At 28.9% G+C, this 16,448-nt stretch overlaps 2 protein-coding genes across 3 annotated transcripts; one reads left to right on the top strand and one right to left on the bottom strand.

Moving 5' to 3' along the window:
- Window positions 1-1,001: 1,001 nt before the first annotated feature.
- On the top strand, window positions 1,002-5,597 carry LOC101512191 (protein XRI1-like). 2 transcript variants are annotated; one of them, XM_073363768.1, is made up of 9 exons: window positions 1,002-1,278; window positions 1,939-1,994; window positions 2,075-2,197; window positions 2,483-2,602; window positions 3,943-4,006; window positions 4,106-4,202; window positions 4,285-4,325; window positions 4,428-4,511; window positions 4,970-5,597. In XM_073363768.1, exons 2-9 carry the CDS (start codon window positions 1,956-1,958, stop codon window positions 5,242-5,244), a joined length of 843 nt encoding a protein of 280 aa, XP_073219869.1. In that variant the 5' UTR covers window positions 1,002-1,278; window positions 1,939-1,955; the 3' UTR covers window positions 5,245-5,597. The 2 variants fall into 2 exon arrangements, with proteins under 2 accessions (XP_073219869.1, XP_004516312.1); XM_004516255.4 differs by having other exon boundaries at window positions 1,005-1,278; window positions 2,478-2,602.
- Window positions 5,598-6,177: 580 nt separating this feature from the next.
- LOC101511872 (G-type lectin S-receptor-like serine/threonine-protein kinase At1g11300) lies at window positions 6,178-12,166 on the bottom strand. Its single transcript, XM_004516254.4, has 7 exons — window positions 10,652-12,166; window positions 10,239-10,364; window positions 9,005-9,156; window positions 8,723-8,933; window positions 7,210-7,450; window positions 6,966-7,116; window positions 6,178-6,713 (listed from the first exon to the last, which is right to left on the bottom strand). The coding sequence occupies exons 1-7, from the start codon at window positions 11,982-11,984 to the stop codon at window positions 6,408-6,410; spliced, it is 2,520 nt and encodes an 839-aa protein (XP_004516311.1). The 5' UTR covers window positions 11,985-12,166; the 3' UTR covers window positions 6,178-6,407.
- Between the last annotated feature and the right edge of the window lie 4,282 nt (window positions 12,167-16,448).

Genomic DNA, 16,448 nt, shown 5'->3' with positions numbered 1-16,448 from the left:
TCTAACTCAAATATATATATATATATATATATATATATATATATATATTAAGAATAGTGGTTGTTCTAATTGAATTTTTTTATATAATTAAAAAATAATTATATTTCTTAAGCTATTCGTACTTTTCATTTTATTTTGTATCAAAATTTGTTATGTTGAGAATATTTTGATAATAGTGTATTAAATAAGATAAAATTGCTTAAATTTTGTCTATATTTTAATCTATTAATGGTTAGTATTTTTTTTTGCTTTATATTTAAGTTTATCAAATAAAAAAATATTAGTTGAAAATATATAGTGTTATTCTATAGAATAAGTCATCATGATATTTGTACCCAAAAAAAGTCATCAAGAAGGAAAATTTAGAAAATATAATTAATTTTTAAAATTATATTAAAATAATTAAATAAGATTAAATCGTTAAGTTTTATTTATAATTGTTCTTTTTATGAAATCAACAGTTTTATTTTTGTTTATATGAAAGTGAATGGAGTAGTTCTTTTACTTATTTTTTTATAAACATGAAATCAACTAAAAAAGGAGTATCCCGACCCGAGACTCGAACTAGTAACGGACCAAAATGGATCCCGTAACACATTCTGAGTCTCTAACCATATATACCTTCCCATGTTTTTAGATATTTCTTTTCTCTTAAACTAATTCTGAAAATTAAAAGTATATCAATTATATAAAAATAGAAAACAGAAAAAATAATAAATAATTAAAAAAAATAAAAGAGAAAAAATAATACACTATGATATGAATCAATTTTACGTTATAAAAAATTATAAGAAGGAGATTTAATATTTAAATTCAAAAAACTAAGTATTAATATTTACTTATATGTTAATTAGATGCTAAATAAAAATAGAAAATCGGGTAAAAATAAAAATGAAAAACAAGGGTTGGAAAAAGAGCGAGAGAGGATATATAGTGGGGGCGGCGTTTTCGCAATGTGTTGTGTGGAACGTGGATATAATATATATATATAGTTTAGAAATTTTGTCATAAAAATAATTAAGTTATTATGCAATGCAACACTACAAACACAAAAAGCGCACAGACATCCGAAGCAAGCAAATAAAACGGAGTGAGTGTGTGAAGTATCTCTACACCAAAACCGATCTCTCTCTCACTCTGTAACGGTTACTTTTCTGCCTCTTTCTTTGTTGTTAGAACCATCAAAATTAAAAATAAACTGTCATCATTCACTTCAAATTACTACTTGCTTCTTCTTTCTTGCTGCTCTCAAATCATGGATTCTAACAACAATCACAAGTAAATTCTTCACTCTTTTTTTATTTATTTGTTTTATTATTTTTTGTTGTGATTGATTTAGCAAATGCATTTATATGTGTTTCAACTTCTAGGTTTTATTTTTTCTTCCTGATGTTTTGTTTGAGAAATAATACGGTGCTTCCTTCATTTTAAATTTTTTTGTTATGGATAATTTTTTAAAAATAATAATAATATTGTGTGTGGTTTTTGTTTTTAGGGTCTTTATTTTTGTGTTGCTTTGTGTATTTCATCAAATGCCAGAAAATAGTTTTAGTTGATTCGGTGGTTTTGATTTGTTATGTAGATTGTTTGATATGCGTCATTGTTTGAATTTTTGGTTCATCGTTTAAGCCCCTTTTTCCTTATTGTTGTTTTCTCTTTTCCTTTTCTGCTTTAATTTCTAATGTAGAATCTGATGGTTCAATTGCTAGCTTCATATTGTCGATTTTCGCCTTTATACGGTGCTGATTGTGATGTTACAAATGTTGTTGAGTACTGAGTTAGTGTGTTGGTAACTTTTGTGGATCTTCTAAATTGGTTTTGTAATGTGTTTCATTGTGTTTTTTAAATCACTTTTGATTTTACTATTTGTTAATGTTTTTGCAATGCTGCATCACAAATATGGCATTTGCTTGTTTGATATATATCATATGGTGCTAGGGAGCCATGGAATTGGCATGGGGAGGGTTATTGTCTCCAGAAGACTTCCAACTTCGGTAAGTCCCTTGCGACTCTCGAAACATTAAGTTAAATGTTCTATACTTAGTGATTGAGAAAACTTTCTTTTTTCCCGCAGAAATTTCCGAGGAGCTGTGGAATGACGTGCCTCAAAATGAAGAAGATCTTTCCTACATGTTTGATGATGAAAGAACCCCGGTCAAGGCTTGTGGTGATTTGGCATATAATGTCAATAATGGGGGTAAGATAACACGGTTATCTAGGATACAACTTTTGTTGACATTGTCTATTTTGGTCTTAACCTTCCGATTCCCATGAGAAAGAGGCTACGGTAATCTAGAGTTAGGCTAGGAGGTAAGTACGTCTAACCAAAGATTATTCTAATTAGGGTTCGAACTCGGGTACTCTTGATTGGTTCGATCTTCGTTTGTTGACATTGTCTTTTTAATACATGCAACTTAATAAATTGAATCTTTTTCCTTTATTATTATTAATTAACCTTGTCTAATGCTTAAATGTAGAAAAGGAACTAGAAGAATGTAGGGAGAATTCTCAAGTCAAGAGGCGGCGTATGCTACACTTCAACAACCAAGATAGGGATCATTCTCTCTCCAACATGGAGACATCTTCACTGTGTTTTAAAAATGTTAGTGTTTGTTATTTTTTCAGGATTATCTTTTCACACTTATAGCATGCTTGATGGTTATTACGACATGAAGAAGACATAAGAAGTGCAGATTTGTGCTAAACTGCAATTATGTGAAGATTTCCTTGAGTAAATTACATTAAATGTAGATATTATGTTCTTGATTAGGAAAGGAAATGCTTAATGTCTTTCAATGTCATAACTCATAACCATAATTGTCAAATTTCTGTAATGGGGTTATGACATGGAAAATGCTGTGCCAGCTGCCATAGGCGGCAACACCTATTATATCCGCCGTCTGCCACGATGGAAATGGATTCCCTGATTTTTTTCTGCGAAAGACACAATGCCTGTAGATAGGTAGAGGAGAGACTAGGGCAATTAAATGTGGGGTGTGATAAGGATGAGAGAATACATTAAAGAGAGAGATAGAGACAAAGATAGTTGACTTTCCAGCATAAAGGGTAGGGGATCCTTCCCCAGGCCCCAACGCCATTTTTATATGGCTGATTTTATTCGCTTGCTGCCATTATTTTCCATCAACAATTTATAACATTTTCCACGACTCGTACATAACATTGTCATTGTGTATCCAAGTTCTTTTTGTTTGGTTTGTCTTTTCTGATTTTAGAGTTAGACTTTATAACCATCCTTAGTGAAAAGTGATTGATGACTTTGTTTTTTTTACCACCTCTTACTAATTCAAATTTATGAGCACATGATGACTTCATATAGAACACTGTTTACTTAAAATGTTTGGGATGACAGATAATCCTATATCAAACTTGAGTTTTGTTGATGAGGTTTTTTTTATTGAAATCTTGTTATCTTCAATATAAATCATTATTAACAGTATGTTACTTCTTTTCTAGAGTCCCTTTTGTGGTCATGGACTCATGGGTGTGTGTGTTCCTCAGCAATGGGAAGTCTTTTTGTAATTTAGTTCGATCGACAAAATTGTTTCTTTTCTTATGTTGTATTCATAATCTACACATCGATACACAATATAAAGGGGCTAGGCTAATTTGGTGTAGCCTATTTTTCTACCAAAAATATCCTTTAGTATTTTATAACTTCTTATGTAATAGTAACCACCATTGAACAAAAAAAATCATCTATGAGCAAGAGACAAAAAAGAAGAAAGGAAGAGAATGAAGAATATTTAAAATTAAAATAAAAGTTACACAAAAATTATTAAGATTAACATACCCTAGAGCAATTAAAAAGCGGACAGACGGGCACAGGAGTGCCCGTCTGAGTGCTAGTTAAGATAACGATTTAGCTATAAAGTTGTGGATTTGTCTTGATTTATAACTGTTACTTCATTTTTATGTATATAGGGGAAGGATGATTCAATTAAGGATATTTTTCCAGAAGTTTCACAATGGATGTCTGGAGCATCAGGTGGACCTTTAGCAGGACTCTGCCTTTTTTTTAACTGGGATATAGTTTCCGTAATTGATTTGGATATTTGTTTCTGATCCTTTCCAAATTGTCACATAGATTATGCAGTGGAAAATGTACCTGACCTTGAATCTACTGAAGGGTGGCTTACTGACTACTTAAATGATGCTGAGATGCATTTCAGTCCTGATGATTTGTATGCTTCTTTCGACCGCTGATTTTTTCTGTATGGTTGGTTATACAAAATAATCTGATAATTTTGTTATTCGACGAATCAGGAATTTTTCAGGAGCAGATGATGTGCATATTGATGTTGCAGGTAGATTACATTGTTTTCTATACACTTCTCTACCAATATTTTCATTCTTGACGTTTCCTTTGTGGATTGACTTTTATTAATAAAAGTTTTCTTCTCCTGCAGAGTTGTGTAACATCACACCATCACATGAACAAAATGTGGTTACGCAGCATGTCACTCGAACCCCTAAAAATATTGTCTTCAAAGGTTTGACATTGTCCTTTAATAGTCTCTCTTTAGGTTTAGTTCTACCAAGTAACTACTTAATTTATGTTGCGATGCTATCACAAGATGTGAGAAGCACGGTTGTCATAATCTTATGGTACATGCAAGTCGTATCTCGACTCAAAACAAGATTGAATGCAAATAAGAATCGTTGTGCGTATTTATTTTGGACATGAATCCTAGTATATGGATCTCAATTCATTTTGAAGAATCAAAACTTGTTCCTAAATATTGTGTAGCTGGCCACTTTTTTTTATCAATTTTGTTTAGTCAGCTAGTTTTCTTTATCACTTTGATTTATGACATTGAACCTTAAATCAGCTTAGGTTTTTGCTTACATTGCTTGTTTTTCCCATAAAATACCATACTTGGAATTCAGAACTTGTTTTATGACATTTGTTGACATGAAACCAAATTCAGACTTCTTTTCTCATGTTTAGGTAAGAAATCTTTTATAAGGACACCCACAAAGTTGGCTTCTACTGTGGCCTATCCATTTGCCTTCATTAAACCAAGTGGTGCCCATGGAGATGTAACTCTGAAGGAAATCAATCAGCGCATTCGAACTCCTCCTCCTTCAAAATCAAAGCAAATCAGCGATGATCCGTCTGCTTACCCCAAATCAGCCTTCTCAGGGAAGCCTGTGGTCGGTAAAACAAAAATCCGCACAGAAGGGGGAAAAGGTAGCATCACAATTATGAGAACTAAAGGCTAAGTGAAAGTTGTCTGGTACTAAGTACTAACTTTTGTCTCACAAAGTCACCTATTAATTAATATGTTGGTTGCTTCATTTTGTGTAGATGCTAATACTGCAACTTTTTATTATTTCCTTATTTACAACCTTAAATTACACCACCTTAGTGTTTGTTTTCTAGTGGGGTCTAGATATTATTTTAGCTGTTATTTTGGGGAACATTATTTTGTTAAGTCTCTAATGAGAATCTTAATTAAGCTCTTTTCGTCCCTACAACACCCCATGGTCTATCTATATATATGAGACAATTTGACTAAGCTTGTGCTTAGCTTTTGTAATTGAAACATACAATCATTTTAAGTTGGCCTTGTCTATGCAGAGTTTTGCATGTCCCTTGCTACAGAACTTGTCTTACAGAGTTGTACGCATATCTATCTGTGTTATATTCTTTTTTGGGATATACGTTTGTAGCTGGAATTTAATAAAATAACACTAATGCAGAAGGTAGAGTAAAATGAATGGAATAGTTGAACAATTTATTTTCATTACTCATTAGCGAATTGATATCAGTAATCTGTTGACAATTCGGTGTTTGGACAAAAAGGAGTTTTATAAGATTAAGTAATTTTAGAGGGTAATTTAATTTTTTTAGTGTAAATTACATTGTGTTGATAATAAATTTGGGGAATTATTTGACATGAATAAATTTTATATGTATTTTGTTAAAATTAAATTTAGAGAATTTCAAACCTACTCAAAGATTAAATTTTTTGCGATGTGTTATCTGGCCTGATATAAAAGATTGAAAAAAACCTTCATTTAAAAAAATAAACTCCAAATCAACCTTCAAGAATTATTTTTAAGCACCTTTCAACAACATATCCAACACCATTTCCAAATAGAATCATCTAATTGAATTTCAAACGCTTGTGATTGTTCATTCGATAAGTCATCTATTGGGGACTCAAGTGAATTATACTACATATATAAATTGTAGATGTATTATATACATATTTTTTTATAAAAAATGTATTATTATATTTAGGAACAATTTAGGGTGATACAAGAAGTTTTCTTCCCAAATTAATAAATAGGAAATAAACTTGTAATGACAAAATTGAGTAAACTATGATCCAATAATATTTTTTGTTTGACAATGACATTGTTGATCCCATGCATATTGTTTACCTACCATGGACTTCACTCAGAGTTACATTGTTGTTTGAGTTAGATTGACTTTTTTGAGAAGATTCTGCACTTCGAGAATTTTGCTTTTGAACAAATGCAACTTTTCCTGGAGGAGGAAGATGTGTAATCTCACTTATGAGCATTAAAACTACAGTTGATATACTTGGTCTTTCTCTTGGAAGTTCTTGCACACAAAGAAGTCCTATGTGTATGCACCTCAACATGCTGCTCTCATAGCATGGATCCCATACCTCTGGATCTATTAAAGATATAATGTTTTCTTCTAACCATAGTTTCCAGGCCTATAATAAGAAAAATAAAATAGTATTATTATTATTACAATAATAATATTGAAATTGTTAACCCTCTTTTTATTATTAGTTAAAATTTACGTAAGTTCTTTCGTTTTGAAAATGAGTCACATAGAAAATTGATCACATAAAATTGATCCACATAAATTAATAGAACTTGCATAAATTTTAAACGATAATAGTGTGTTTTGAGAGTGTATTGTTAACACATTAGGTGAACGGAATATATATATATAGACTTACAAAGCCTACAAGGCTAAGTGAATCTTCACTGTGATAAAAGCTACTATTTCTTCGTCCACTGACAATCTCTAGCAATAAAACTCCGAAACTATAGACATCTGATTTTTCAGAAAAAAGCCCCTCCATTGCATATTCAGGCGGCATATAACCACTGCATTTAGGTTAACACATAAGTAACAATTAAACAAGTCATTTGTAATATTAGTTCCAACATCATAATGTCAAATGAGATGAGACTACTTACTAAGTTCCAACAACCCTTTTTGTGTTAGCTTCATCATCTTCTCCACCTTTAACAATTCTAGCTAAACCAAAGTCTGATATTTTTGGAATCATCTCGCCATCAAGTAATATGTTGCTTGCTTTTAGATCTCTATGTATAATTCTTAGTCTCGAGTCTCGATGAAGATAGAGTATACCTCGAGCTATTCCTTCAATTATGGTTAACCGCTTTTTCCAATCTAAAATTTTCTTTTGTAGTGGATCTAAAAATAATATAATGAATATATGAATGTGATGAAAAAATGGATACTTTAAGAAAGTTGAATTGAACAGAAAATACTAAGGTGACATTGATTTAAAATATAATCAAGCGTCTATGTGTAAATTATTTATACAATCTTAGAGGTAATGAATATAAGTCGTGCATAAACTAAAAAACACCTTGTTGCACCATCTACATGAGATTTTAAATTTAGTGGACATATATATAGAGGGAGAAACATATTTGATATTGTATAAACTATTGATACAATCTTAGAGGCAATGAATATAAGTTGTGCATAAACTAAAAAACACCTTGTGGCACTAAGTTATCTACGTAAGATTTTAAATTTAGTTGGCATATATATATATATATATATAGGACGAGATATATCAAACTATTGATGAATTCATGAATGATTAAGGTTAATTAAAAAAAGTTACCAAAAATATCAAGTGCTTATATTATAAGTTAAGTACAAATAAACTTTTATAAACACTTAAGTAAGTGCTTATGATAATTATTAAATTATAGAATGTTCGGAAAACTTTACTTAGCATATAGAGATTTTTTTTCTTCAATGTACTAGAAATATGGGTGTGAAAAGGTTAAGCTGAGTTAGACTTTGTTAGACCTGAGTATGACATGTTAAAAAATTCAAAGCATGGTATGTGGCCTGTCATAGGCTTACATTTTAGACTTGAGTCTGGCTTTGATATAAGTTTGATATAGTTAGTTAGTGTGCTTAAAAATCTATTTCATTTTAATATTTTTGAATAAGTAATCAAACATATCTTTAAATAGATTAACAAGTTAATATGTTAAAGAAATTAAGTTCTATTTTGATATTTAATATGACATTTTGAAGAATATGACTTTAAACATATTATACTTCAATTCTATTTTATAAGAATATATTTAAATATATAAAAAACTAAATAAGATTAATATGCGTAAATTACTAAAAGTTGAATATCTAACAAAAAGATCAAAATTTAATATAATCATTATAGTAGTAAAAAAATTTATTTATATTTACTTAAATAGGTTGGTCTAATAGGACTAAAAGACTTATTATATTGTGACATTTTTAACTAAATATATTTTTTTAAATGTCTTGATCTTGTCTGTATTAAAAAAAGTCTGAACCAAACATACACTAGACAGTAAGCCCCTATGAGTCGAGTGGACCTATTCTCACCTCTAATTAAAAATTGAACTAATAAATTTAATTTAATTTGAGGTTAGAGTACAAAAGAGGCAAAGAACTAACCAAAAAGAAAGGCATCCAAACTCTTATTTGGCATGAACTCATAAATCAACATTTGTTCTCCCCTTTCAACACAACAACCAAGAAGTCTTACAAGATTGCGATGTTGAAGTTTAGAAATCACAACTACTTCATTCATGAATTCTTCTAATCCTTGTCCCGAAGTTTTCGAGAGTCTTTTCACAGCAATTTCTTGACCATCTTCCATTATTCCCTAGATAATGTGAAAAATATTTCAATATTGAATTAATGCTATATAATACAAAAATTGACATACAAAATTACCTTGTATACAGGACCAAAACCTCCCTTCCCAAGCATTGTACCAAAGTGAAAGTTGTTTGTAGCAGTTTCAAGCTTTTCAAAATCATACAATGGTAACTCATCCAATTTCATTTGCTTCTGCTCTCTCATAATCAAGTTTCGAGGTTGGCTTCCTGAATGCATTTCATACTTGTTAACAAAAACAAATTTTGCCTAGGCCAAATAAATTCAAAATTTATCTAAAAAAATATTAATCAGTGTTTCACCTTTAACAAAAAAATACATCTAAATTAATCATTCCGAAGATATTATTTGAAAACTTTTGGCAATATAAAACATGATAAGATTAAAGAAAAAGCTTTCATAAAGTTATATCAACGATCATGGACCCAAAAGTTGAAAGATATGATTTACCAATAAATGGACCGTTTGGAAGAAATAAGGACATCCCCTATCCCACACACACACACAAAGATTGCCCTCAGGCCCCACCTCACCAAAACTCACGACAAAACAAAACTACATGTCGAGTCCCACCCTTTTTTGGACACATAATTGCAATAACATCAACCACATTTTTATAAATAATTGTAACCCCACCACAATTGCAATTTCTTTAAAGGGTACCTAGCAACAATAAAGTTAATAGTATAGTAACATTATATTATGCTAAATATTTCAGCTAGGCTATAAGTTTGAATAAGCAATAAATTCCAAACTAGCTACATACCAATTCACGATTCATAATCCGAATCATTATCAATTGAAGATAATTGGACAAAAAATTATACAAAGGCTATTTTAGGAATAAAAAATTGTCAAAAAAAAAAGGTTATAAGTTCGTGGAAAAACACTATAAATCCGTGATAAAAAATTGTTACTAAATAGAGTTATTAACTTAAACACTATAACCTATCTGCTATAAACTTATTTTTTGACCTTACCAAACATATCCTAAAGTGTCTTCAATACATTTGCTTTGCATTAATTTTCCATTCCTCAAAAACTATTGAGCACGAGCATTATCTCACTTTGTGACAAATCTTTATAAATGCATGTTGCTAAGGATCTAAAGCATATATATTTCATTTTAATAATGTTCCTCACTTTTATTTTCTCCCTTTTTATATAGATGATTAGGTTCATCATGTCTATTGTGATCAAACCAATGCATATACTATAAAAAAAATTATTGGTATAAAAGATATCAATCTTGTTCAATTTAAGTATGAAATAGCAACAAAAGAAACTTTACCTGTATGCCTGACGGTACATTTCCGCCACAAAAGATAAGCACATATAACCAAGATACATGCTCCTATTACTCCAGCAATGGCAACGATTAAAACACTCTTGTGTTTTTTTTCCTTTTTAGCTACAACTGTACATTATTCACCATATCAAAACAAGGTATTTAATAAAAGTTCTACAATTGCATTTTAGACTGTGAAATAAATTTTTTTCGATGTGTCATGTCTTCATTAGTCACATTTGAATACGATTCTCTACAATATCAAACACTTACGCGGCTGCGATTTTAAATTTTAATTAAAATACAAACTTAAAGATATTTAAAAAAATTAATCTCAAATTCTCAATTTAGAAAAGGAATTGAATAATAGGTTGAAACAAAAGGCTCCTAAATAAATAAAAAGAGAAGAAATATACCAAATTCTGATGGAACGCGAATGAAGAGATCGACTCCTCCGTAAGGAAATTTTTGCAAATCAATTAACTCTCGACTCCAATACATGCAACCAATATAAGGATCATATGCATAAGCCAAACATGAACAATTAGTCAAACAATCAGAACCACATTTATCTTGGTCACCATCTGATCTTTGAGAAAAATCAGGAACTTTTGCATTATTAGACACTGAAAAATCAGGAACTTTCATGTTATGATACACCAAAAATCCATCTTGTTTAAATTCAGTTGATGATCCATTTTTCAACATCTCACACTTCAATTCTCCTTTTCTCACACAACCATTAGTCCAATTTCTCAAATTCCATTCCTCCAAATTTTTAGGCTCAAAACCATCAAAACAACTACAAATTGGTATAGTTGAATTATCACAATTACCAAAAGGCCCACATTTTCCATAAAAATCACACTCATTTTGATCAACCTCAAGACTAAGAATTTCCTTCTTGTTAACAAACTCAACCAACTTAAGTGTTCCATGTGGTGTCAAAGTAAGGATTCCAAAAGCAGTTTTGCTAGCAAAATTATAAGTTATATATTCAGTTCCATCGTCGTCGTGATCTAATCGCCAACCGAATAAATATTCGGTTAGCATTCTTGGTGATCCGAGGAAAACTCGTCCGTTCCAAGGACCAGTTCTCCAATAAGGACTATTATCATACCAAATAAAAACTTCAGGTGCATTCAATCTTTCTAAACTCGCTGTGAAATGTCCTGAAGAAGGATCAGAAGCACTTTTTCTTGAAACATAAGCTATTTTCTTACCTGTGACTTTGTTAGAAGCAATTCTCATCATTGGTACAGCTGCATCTGCAGGATGTGAGAAACTATCCCAAATTTTTGATCCACTATTTATGTCTCTCAAAATCAAGTTTCCTGAATCATCAAGTTGTGCTGTTGAATTGATACTATTTGAGAATGAAATATTTGTTGACCATAGGATAACACTAATACCCTTTTGTTTGTTCATTATTACAAGATTGCCATCCTTGTGAATTGTGACAAAACCATAGGATGAATCTTTGAGAGGTTGGTCTCTATTAGCAATCCAAATGGTGTTGGTTTCATTGATGTACCAAATTGCTAGGTAAAGGTTTGTTGAATTTATTGAAGTGGTGATAAATCCTAGCTTGAAATCAGTGTTGTTTGAGGTTATTGTTTCATGGTTTTTTATTGATGTAGATGATGTAATGGTGTCTTTGATATTAGAACTCAAACATGAACGAAAGATGCAAAATATGAGTATAGCTATGAAGAAATTATTTGTATTATTATGACTTAGAAAAGCCATAAAAAAATATAAGAAAGTGTTTTAGTGTGTGTGTGATAGCTAGCTAGATGAATGATGATGATGATGTGTTATTTTTATTTTTTTGAGGAATACTAGAATTTGATTAGTTTGGTTTGATGAGGTTTATGTGTTCCATGTTTCAACCAAAATTGATGTTGAAGAAGTTTTATTTTTGTTTGTTTGTTTGTTGAATTGTGAAGTCATTGAGATGCTCTTTGGAGTTTGCAAGTTGACTTTGACGCGTTAAGCATGCTAATTTACAAGGAAAAATAGTAAGTGGCATTATTTTATTAATAAGCAAAATTGTGTAATGCTTGTAGGTCGATATTTTTCCACAAATAAAAACAAAAGAACTACAACGTCAACTCGCAACAGTTTCTTTTTTTGACTCAATGGGGTTAATTGCGTTTTAATTTTTTGTCGATTTTTAAGTTAAATATTAAAGTAGTATACGGCTTGGTTGATTTGGATAGTTTGCATTGTATTAGATAATTGGTATCCACTGATATCAGGTCTATAAAAAAAACATAATCTTACAAAAAATATTACATCAATTCATATATTACAAACTAAATAACATCAAAATATATAACATAATAAAATTTAACATTACTAATTAATTAATTAATGAGGTTAGAGCCACAAAGAGTTCATCGGTTTAATAAAATTGTTAAGTAAATAGTAAGTGATTGTGTTCCGTATTTTTATTTATTTATTTTTATAAAAAAAATATCTGAAATTGAATCTATTTATCTATAAAAATCGAGTTTGTTCATTTTTTAAAACTCTTTGAATCAATTTGCTATTATTTTCCCGATTATAATTAGTTTGTATGTAGCCACTCGTAGCTAACTATAAGATCAAGAGAGAGGCAATTAACTTCTTAAATCAAAGAGATGAAGACTATTCAAAAGTGCCATCTGTGATTTTATAAAGAATTATTTTTTCCTACAAGTGTTCCGTAAGCAATCATTGTTCAAATTGTTTGGAAGAAATATGAATATTATTAATAAAAGAAGATTGATTAAAATAAAGAAATAAAATATATGTCATTACAAAAATGATGTAAATGATAATAATTTTTCTCTTTTTTTTCTTAGTTTTTTTTTTACAATAGACAAAGTCCGAGAGAGAGAAAAAACTAAAGATTATAATGTATTGCAATAATTATGAAATGGAGAGATTTAAAAATGATCGATTATATATTATTGTTATTAGAATTGAAATCAAGGACAACATATGTGAACTATCATCTCCATGATATTTTTTGTTTTTGTTGTTAATGTGAGGGCATATTAGAAACTTTTTAAAAATAGGATATTGAAAATGAATTTAAATCATCTAAATAAATAAGTATAAATTTAAAATTTTTATTCTCTTTAATTTATTTTTTTATTTTTTAATAAATATTTATCAAAATCTAAATTTACATACAATTGTTAAATGCAACTGTTATTTTAAATAAAATACAATAAAATCACAAAATAAATAAAAAGTCAACAAAAAACATAGTCAATTATTATGTCGACGTCGTGTCTTGGAATTTCTTCGCAGCTTAATAGATCAACGATTTAGTTAAGAAAAAAAAAAGACATGTGACGTGTTTGTTCGGATGCGAAGGGCCGAAGAAGACATCAGTGAGTTTCGCGAAGGAATTATTTGATTGTTTTATATCTTAATTCTATAACAAATTTTAAAATTCTGTGACTTAATTGTGAAAGTATCAATAAATTTTTTCTAACTAACTAAAATTTTGATCTTTTAAGTTTGATGTTAGTAAATTAAAAATACAATTATTAGTATCACATAGTTATTTTTTACATGACAAACAATTTTAGTTCATAACAAAATAAAATATATTTAATTATTTATTAATTTTAAATTTTTAAATAATATTTTATAAATAAATTTAAAAATTATAATAAATAGTAAATATTTTAACAAAATTTTAAATTTTTTTAACTTATAATAAACTAAATATTTTTTTTAAAGAGATATAAAAGTAACTTAGTAGCTATGAAGAGTTTGATCTGGACCTCATAATTAGAGCAAGATGTGAACACAACTTTTTTGTTGACATAAAAAAAAAGGGGGGGAATCTTTGAATTTATTGCCATCTTTAGTTGATCTCGAATAGAAAATAAAAAATTAATGGTCTAAAATATAAATGAAAATATAATCGAATGTTGTAGAGAATTTCGCCACAACTTCCTGTATGTTTCTTGATCTTTCACATTCTTTTAATTCTGAGATTTTTTCCATCTCTTTCTATTCACATTCACATTCCATTAATTATGAGATTATTTTCATGTCTTTCTATTCACAATTATTTTGAGGGTTATCGTTTTTTTTCTTTCTTTTTCTAATTGTTGCAGCTAAGGATGCAATAAAAAGAATTTGAAGGAGGGGATCCAAATCCCCAGTTTAGTATTACCATAGCTATTTTGATGAGAATTTGTGATAGTATTTCAACATCATTTGAGGTTGTAGGTGTCAAATTGATGTCAATTAAAATATTAATAAAAATTAAAGAAAGTTATATTAGTACTAAAGCTAAAGGTGACAGACAGCAAATGAGACACATGAACAAGTGATTTGGCATATTGATGTAGTTTTTTTTTTAATAAAAAAGTAAGTATTGAATTATTGTATCCAGCTAACAGTTAACATAGTTCTAAGTGAAAGATTTTAAAGGATTTGTTCAGTAAAAAGTAATAAAAATATTAAAAATAATATTAAGATTCATTTGTAGGGATTAGACATCATGATACACCTTCTCGAGAAGGTATCCTAATGACTAATTATACACATTTATGTAAATATCAAGATCATCATTGTCACTATTTAAACGTTATTAAGTCTTCAACACGATAAGAAATTTTATGTATTGCTTTGACATCGATTCCTCGAAAATTTAATTAAATTGGTAGCATTAATTAATCATTGACAGTTTAAGACTATTAAACTTTAATCTATTCTTTTAATTCAGATTCAAGATATGTTTGTCTTAAATAAAAATCTAAAGAGTATTTTCCAATCAAACATCAAATTATGAAGTAATCAAGTCGTAATAAATATTAAGAATGAGAATAAACATTAATATTGATGAATAACTATAATATATATCTAAATCAAAAGAGTTACATGAGAATGAGAGTTGTGATTGATTACATCTAATTCAATCAAAGAGAGGTTTAACTATTCATTGTTATGGTTGCCTTGCAAAATTAATACAAAAAGAGTAAAATTTGGCTTCAAATGATGAATCCCGAACCTTCTCTAGTGCTTTACCTCTAGTTCAATTCATCTTTGTTTCTGAATGAAACAATGAACCCTCCAAGTTGCTAGCAACTTTGTTTTATATAGTGTTTGAGTTAGTGCAATTTTACTTAATGAGGTTGAATTTCTTTAGATTGACGTAAGGAGCGGGCCAAACCGCCTCAAATCCGCTTAGCCATTAAAAAATTTGTTAAGCAAACTGCCCATGTCCATGCAATCCTTTTTCGTTCCAAATTGTAATGTGATTTACTAACTGAAGATTTATATTACCTTAAAAATAAAAATACAAATACCATACTTCTCGTGATTAACTTATTAAAAACTAATTATATACAAAATTTAGAGGTAAAAGTCGTATAATTTTTATTAAGAAATATGAATAGGTGTCTTTAAAATATATCATTTTATAGGTAAATTTTACACTTATCAAAAACAGGAAAGCAACACAATATACACAATAAAAAGAAATTGCCTCTAGGTTGTTTGCCTATAGTCCCTCTTGCTTTTTCGTATATATTAAAAAAAGTTGATAGTATGTCTTATATTATCATAACATGCATACAACAAAAGTTATAAAAAATAGATATCAACAGCTATAAAATATTTTAATTAATATTTTAAAATATAAATTATATATTGAATTGAACTCACTCTGATAAAATATCAAATATTTTTAAAATTTTATAAAAATTAAAAATTTGATCTAATCAATAAAATAAAACTATTATTTCCAAATTATAAATATAAATAAAAATTATTCTTAATAAAAATATTGTATTTAAAAAATTATATTAGAAGTTGAATTGAATTTATTCAATAAGTATTTAATATTTTTAAGATTTTATGAAAATATACTGACTTGATTTATACAATAAAAATAATTAATTTAACAGTGATAAAAAAAAACTATTTTTAAATGCAGTCACTCTAAATAAAAATTATTCTTGGAATAATTCTTATCTTTAGGTTTTACTTAAGATATAGTAGGGTATATGAATATCCGTACAATCTGTTAACTGGCCAAAGTCAACAACTTAGAACTAATTTATTTATGAACTTGCAAAGATAAACAAAATTAATTTGTGAATTGTTGATTGTGATTGTTTAAATGAAAATTACTATATAAAAAAACCGTATCCCTAGCTTAGTTAGACTTGCAAAAGGACAACTGGAAGACAGTAGGGA

This window comes from Cicer arietinum, chromosome 7, assembly GCF_000331145.2.
Source record: "Cicer arietinum cultivar CDC Frontier isolate Library 1 chromosome 7, Cicar.CDCFrontier_v2.0, whole genome shotgun sequence".
In the NCBI taxonomy this organism is placed as follows: Eukaryota; Viridiplantae; Streptophyta; class Magnoliopsida; order Fabales; family Fabaceae; genus Cicer; species Cicer arietinum.
This window is presented reverse-complemented; position numbering and strand designations above follow the sequence as displayed.

What these genes read in the sequence shown, in the direction of transcription:
- LOC101512191 (XM_004516255.4), top strand. Translation starts at nt 1,256, where the DNA reads ATGGATTCTAACAACAATCACAA. An exon ending in ATGGATGTCTGGAGCATCAG is followed by an intron (nt 4,007 to 4,105) that starts GTGGACCTTTAG and finishes ATTGTCACATAG; the next exon opens with ATTATGCAGTGGAAAATGTA. An exon ending in TGTGCATATTGATGTTGCAG is followed by an intron (nt 4,326 to 4,427) that starts GTAGATTACATT and finishes CTTCTCCTGCAG; the next exon opens with AGTTGTGTAACATCACACCA.
- LOC101511872 (XM_004516254.4), bottom strand. Translation starts at nt 11,984, where the DNA reads ATGGCTTTTCTAAGTCATAATAATACAAATAATTTCTTCATAGCTATA. An exon ending in ATGTACCGTCAGGCATACAG is followed by an intron (nt 9,157 to 10,238) that starts GTAAAGTTTCTT and finishes AAATGCATTCAG; the next exon opens with GAAGCCAACCTCGAAACTTG. An exon ending in CACTTAGCCTTGTAGGCTTT is followed by an intron (nt 6,714 to 6,965) that starts GTAAGTCTATAT and finishes TTCTTATTATAG; the next exon opens with GCCTGGAAACTATGGTTAGA.